We start from the raw sequence: 6000 nt of genomic DNA, 5'->3' as shown, positions 1-6000 counted from the left end.
TCTAAGGATTTGAACTCATGCACGATGCTTCGTTTCTGTAAACATGTTAGTCAAAAATTGATCTTCACAACTTTTAATTGATAAAATGACAAACTAAAAACACTTCTGACCAACACGGGGCCCAACCCGATTACAGAAACGTAATACTGTTTTAAAGGCTAGAAAAACATCAGATGTCATTTAAAGTTATACTTTTATCTTGCTGGTTTAATGTGAGGTTGCTGTGGCCTCTTATTAAGACAAGTAATCCTCTGCAACCCTTAGTTAACAAGTAGGATGGCGGTGATTACAATGCCTTTGAATTCCTTGAAAGTGACAGAGTGATGTAATCCGACGGACTGGGGTCCGCAGAAGTCCTACTAGCCAATGCTCGAGCAAGATATAAACAACATTCCACACAATGGTGCGAAAAGCCAGAAACACCAGGGGGGCAGGGAAGCAGATTGCCTTTAAACTTTCAAGCCTTTGAAGACAAATGCCAGCAGGTCGCGCACCTCATGCACTGTCGGAAGCAAGCCCCTTTTACAAAAGGTTTCACGTTTGACGTGGCCAGCGAGTGGGAGGGTGGAAAGGGAGTGAGGGGGAGCAGAAGCCTTTGATGGTGGTGTGCGAGGCCAAGCGCGCGCCTGGGGAAGCTTCATGCATGAGTGAACAACATGCATTGCACGAAATCCGGGTGGTTTAAGAGACTTTGGTTCAGTAGTAATAGGGTTTCGAGTTATATAAATAACTCGACCTAAAAAGTACTATACTGATGTGCCTTCGTAAAGGGCTGTGGAATTCGTCTGAGTTATGTATAGAAAATTGAAAATAAATAGGTGATGCCACTAGATGGTAGAGGTACGCCTAATAATGACACTAGTTGGATTTAGCTGCAGGGCTCGAGTCGGGGTACAACGCGGGTGGATGGCGTCCCGCCACTTATTTTACCAGGAGCTCGATAACTGGAGCAAATGGAGCCACACATTCACTCTTTGGGCTCTCTGGGGCCAGATCAGAGCTCATTCAGAATGCTGCTCACGTGCTGACTTCTCTGATGCAATCACATCTAAGGGGTGAGTGAGGGGAGGCAATGAGTCTGATGGTGCAAACCACCTTTCGTGATGTCGCTTTCTGTCATGACATCAGCGTTCCCCCACTTATTTTTAGGTCGATACTATTATATCCCGCAAGGGATAAATAGACGAGAGTATACCATTGCGGATTTCGAACAGTTAGTGTGGTGCACTTGTGCGGAAAGCGCGTCCACATCAAAGCCATCAGCCTCCCTCCCACAGGCATCTGTTGCTTCCCCAGTGTGAGCAGTGCACGCTCGGCCTCACTTCTCCTCCCCCTTAATTACATCCCGCTTTTACTTTCACGGCTGTGAGGCCATGAGCTTCACTCCAAAGGGGCTGCCAATGCTTTCAGCACTCCGCTTCCCCGCAACCAGCATTCAACCCCCACCTTTTAGTAAAAAAAACAATTGCAGCTTCGCCTAGCTCTCTACTATTTCCAATGTTCCAGGTTTTACAAGTTTTGCCTCTTTTCACTTGCCGCTTTTCTCTGGATCACACATTGGTTTACTGGTTTCCCTGGCCTCCTTAGAGCCGGTCCGCCAGCTCCCACGTTTGCCTCTACCTCATCCTGCGCTGCCCCGGAAGATTCTGCTTCACCTTCCACGTCCCGAGCCTGCTCCGCCACTGTGTTCCACTCCAACTCTCTGCTCTGCCCTGCCGTTTCACCGTACTGCACTGCCGTGTCACCGCTTCACCATCCCCCGGTAGGTTTGCTTCACTATACTTCGGTTTTATTCTTCTACTGCTTTGTGCAGCTTTTAGGAAAAAAAGCCTCTCTTTTGCAACTTCCTGCTGTCTGCGACTTAAATGTGCACCGTGATCATTTTTCGACACTGTTGATGCTTTGCACAATAGTGTTTCATTTTATTTAGAGGCTATTTGCGGGGCAGGGCGGTACAAGTTTTGAAAAAGAGGAAGAAAAGGATTTACTATTTAAACATTTACGCTAAAATCTGTTCTTAGCATAGTGTGCTGCAGACTGGTATTTTGCTGCTTATGTCTTTACATCCAGATATACAATACAACAACTAACATTACACCTATTTATTTTATTTTATTTAATGCGATTTTATATAGCGCGAACATTACCCTAGAACGAACAAGGACTATTGGCTTTGTCAATGGTTGTTAGTTGCGCCGCGCACCACTCTCGGGCTCACCTCCTGCTCCCCCTTTCACAATGCGCGTGCAACCCCTCCCATTTGTTCTCTATTCGCCTCCCGCACCCATGCGGTCTCTTGGGCTCTGCGGGCACAGCCATGTTTTTTTTCAGTAATTGAAAAGAACACTTTTCGTGGCCACAGTAGGGATAGCCGTGGCACAGAGCAGCATACTGTGTCCCGGGATGAAGACATTGCAGGCATGAGAGCCACTGTTTTATGTTTTTTTTAAAACATTACACATCTCCAATAGAAGTGCTTAAACAGCTTGGCACTTACCGCACCATCCAATGCTCATGACACCAATGGAGCATCTGTTAAACCCTGCAAGGTGAAACACCAATGCCCAGAAGTTAGATCGTTGTTTTAAACATTTATGCTAAAATCTGTGCTTAGCATAGTGTGCTGTGGACTGGTATTTTGCTGCTTATTTCTTTACATTCATATATACAATACAACAACTAACATTACACCTACAACGAACAAGGACTATTGGCTTTGTCAATGGTTGCTAGTTGCGCCGCGCACCACTCTCTGGCTCACCTCCTGCTCCCCCTTCACAATGCGCGTGCACTCCCCCCACCCCTCCCTTTTGTTCTCTATTTGCCTCCAGCACCCATGCGGTCTCTTGGGCTCTGCGGGCACAGCCATGTTTTTCAGTAATTGAAAAGAACACTTTTTGTAGCCACAGTAGGTATAGCCTTGGCACAGAGCAGCATACTGTGTCCCGGGATTAAGACATTGCAGGCATAACTTAAAGTTTGATTTTGTAATTTCTTCACTTGTAATTTTCTCCTCATGTATGAGTTATATTCCTATTGTGAAGCACTCTGACACCTTCGGGTAAAGTCTGCGCTATATATAATGCATAAAATAAATAAATAAATAAAATAAGTAAAGAGCCACTGTTTTATGTTTCTTTTAAAAACATCACACATCTCCACTAGAAGTGCTTCAACAGTCGAGCACTTACTGCACCATCACTCAGCACCACCACAGCATCACTTCAGCAGCACCACAGCATCACTCAGCACCACCACGGCACCACTCAGCACCACCACAGCATCACTCAGCACCACCACAGCACCACTCAGCACCACCACAGCATCGCTCAGCACCACCACAGCACCACTCAGCACCACCACAGCATCACTCAGCACCACCACAGCACTACTCAGCACCACCACAGCATCCCTCAGCACCACCACAGCATCACTCAGCACCACCACAGCACCACTCAGCACCACCACAGCACCACTCAGCACCACCACAGCACCACTCAGCACCACCACAGCATCACTCAGCACCACCACAACACCACACAGCACCACCACAGCATCACTCAGCACCACCACAGCACCACTCAGCACCACTGCAGCATCACTCAGCACCACCGCAGCATCACTCAGCACCACCACAGCACCACTCAGCACCACCACAGCACCACTCAGCACCACTCACAGCACCACTCAGCACCAGCACATTATTACTCAGCACCCCCACAGCACCACTCAGCACCACCACAGCATCACTCAGCACCACCACAGCATCACTCAGCACCACCCCAGCGCCACTCAGCATCACCACGTCATCACTCAGCGCTACTCCAGCATAACTCAGCACCACCATATTATCAATCAGCACCACCACATTATCACTCAGCAACCACTACAGCACCACTCAGCACCACCACAGCACCACTCAGCACCACCACAGCATCACTCAGCACCACCACAGCATCACTCAGCAACCACTACAGCAGCACCACTCAGCACCACCACAGCACCACTCAGCACCACCACAGCATCACTCAGCAGCACCACAGCATCGCTCAGCACCACCACAGCACCACTCAGCACCACCACAGCACCACTCAGCACCACCACAGCACCACTCAGCACCACCACAGCATCACTCAGCGCAACTCCAGCATCACTCAGCGCAACTCCAGCATCAATCAGCACCACCACAGCATCTCTCAGCGCCACCACAACATCACTCCACGCCATCACTGCATCAATCTGTGCAACCATTCAACAACAACTGGTTCAAATATGTTCTCTCAATGTTTCAAGTTTTATTACAAATGTCACAAAAAGATGTTATTTCACTTCTGTTCTTGGATTTTCATCACAATAAAATACACTGAACATAATCTTCACAAAAGTTATTCACAAAAGTTTAAGCTATTGCCATTATAAAGTACAATCACTTTTATTTAAGTATTAATTATTTAAAAAAAATTAAAAGCCATTGTTATTTGTAATATCAATACATCTAAGTCACGTAAATACAAAACATGTTGCATTACAAATGCTATAGTTGTCACATTTGCGAAAGTTATAACTATTGGCATTGTAAATGACAAAGCTATTAATTTAGCTATTTTCAAAACCAACACATAAATAAAAAAGTTGTCATTTACAAGACCAATAGCTCATACTTTCATAATGCGAGACCTATTGCATTGCAAAAGCTTGTTTTAAGGACTTGTGCCCTGCTTAGCTGTGAAACTTTGGACTGGTGGCTTCACACAGGCGTGTGAACAGCAGACCGCTCTTTGACCCGCCAAACTACCTTCTCAGGAGTAACCTTGCCCCGCCCTCTCGGGGGCTGAATAGCCTATTGGGAGGCGCCGGTGAGGTAAGCTGGAGGCGCCTCACACCTTGCAGAGCAGGTTCCCTGGGTGTGAGGCCTACGTAGGAGGGGCGTGGCCTCCTTGCACTCGGTCTGGAGGTGGCATTCCGCCGCTCTGTTAAAGGTACTCCTGGGCTCCGAGCCGCTGTTCTGGGACTCCCCATCTGCCCCAGAGGACCGGCGGACGGAGGCATCTCTTCCGGCCTGGAGGGCCACTTCAAGGGGGAGTGGCGAAGAGTCAGAGGTCATGGCGAGCCCAGATGAGACAAACCAGGTGAGTCTGTCGGATACAGAAGGTGACACCGAGCCCCCGGGTCCGCGGAGGTGTGTGCCTGTAAGAAGGGGCCGCTGTTCACTGGGCGGCTAGGCGGGAGGGGCCTGGTTCCCCTTCGTGTCCTTTATCTGACTTCACCTGTAGCACCTCTTGAGTAGCGACGCTGCTCCGAGGTTGGAGTTACTTGTTGGCCGTCGCTCTGTTTGTACGGACTGTTGTTTGGTTTTCATGCAAATTCCACCACCTGGGTGCGAACAGAGCACCGCGGCGGGGGCGGTTTTCCTGCGGTGACATTTGTTGATGTATCACAGGCCACGGGAGCATCCTCAACAGACTTGTAATGTAAGAGGAGCGGCAGGAGAAGGGCCTGGGATGAGGTGATTTTGCAGAGCTGGGACTTTGGAACAAGTGTGGGAGTCCCAGGGTGTGAGGAGTGGCGTTCATTGGTAGAGCAGTGTCTGTAGCTTTGAAATGACGCTCCTCCCTCTGTGTAAGGTACAAACACAGTTTATTTTAGCGGAGCGCGTTATAAACGTGCACAGGGCAATCCTTGAACCTCTGGACTTCGAGTTTTCCCTGGAAGGCTCCAGTACAACCCAACTCTCCCTGCTACCCCCACATCCAAATACCCCAATAACAGCTGAAATAAGAAGACCTCACAATAGTCCAGATGCGTGGAAATATATCACTCCTCCTACTGCTTTTATCACGCGTTCCTGGCTCACGCTTTCCGTATTCTGCTCGAACCCGGCCTGGGGTGTGGTGAGCACTGCCCGCAGCTCTACCCCGCTATTTTCATTCATTAATGCCTGGTGCAGCTCAGTGGACGAAGGGGGGGGGGGGGTGTTTGGGGTGGGGGATTGAGGGGCAC

The 6000-nt window shown here is 48.8% G+C and overlaps 1 protein-coding gene across 1 annotated transcript in view; it reads left to right on the top strand.

Annotated features, from left to right (window-relative positions):
* Nucleotides 1-4929: 4929 nt before the first annotated feature.
* LOC147701502 (transient receptor potential cation channel subfamily M member 4-like) overlaps nt 4930-6000 on the top strand; it is a 363218-nt gene continuing 362147 nt past the window's right edge. Inside the window, exon 1 of the mRNA XM_086930188.1 lies at nt 4930-5129. Within this exon, the coding sequence (XP_086786314.1) occupies nt 5103-5129 (27 nt within the window). The 5' untranslated portion in view covers nt 4930-5102. The remainder of the gene's footprint in view (nt 5130-6000) is intronic.

This window comes from Lissotriton vulgaris, chromosome 7, assembly GCF_964263255.1.
Source record: "Lissotriton vulgaris chromosome 7, aLisVul1.2, whole genome shotgun sequence".
NCBI classification, from domain to species: Eukaryota; Metazoa; Chordata; class Amphibia; order Caudata; family Salamandridae; genus Lissotriton; species Lissotriton vulgaris.
This window is presented reverse-complemented; position numbering and strand designations above follow the sequence as displayed.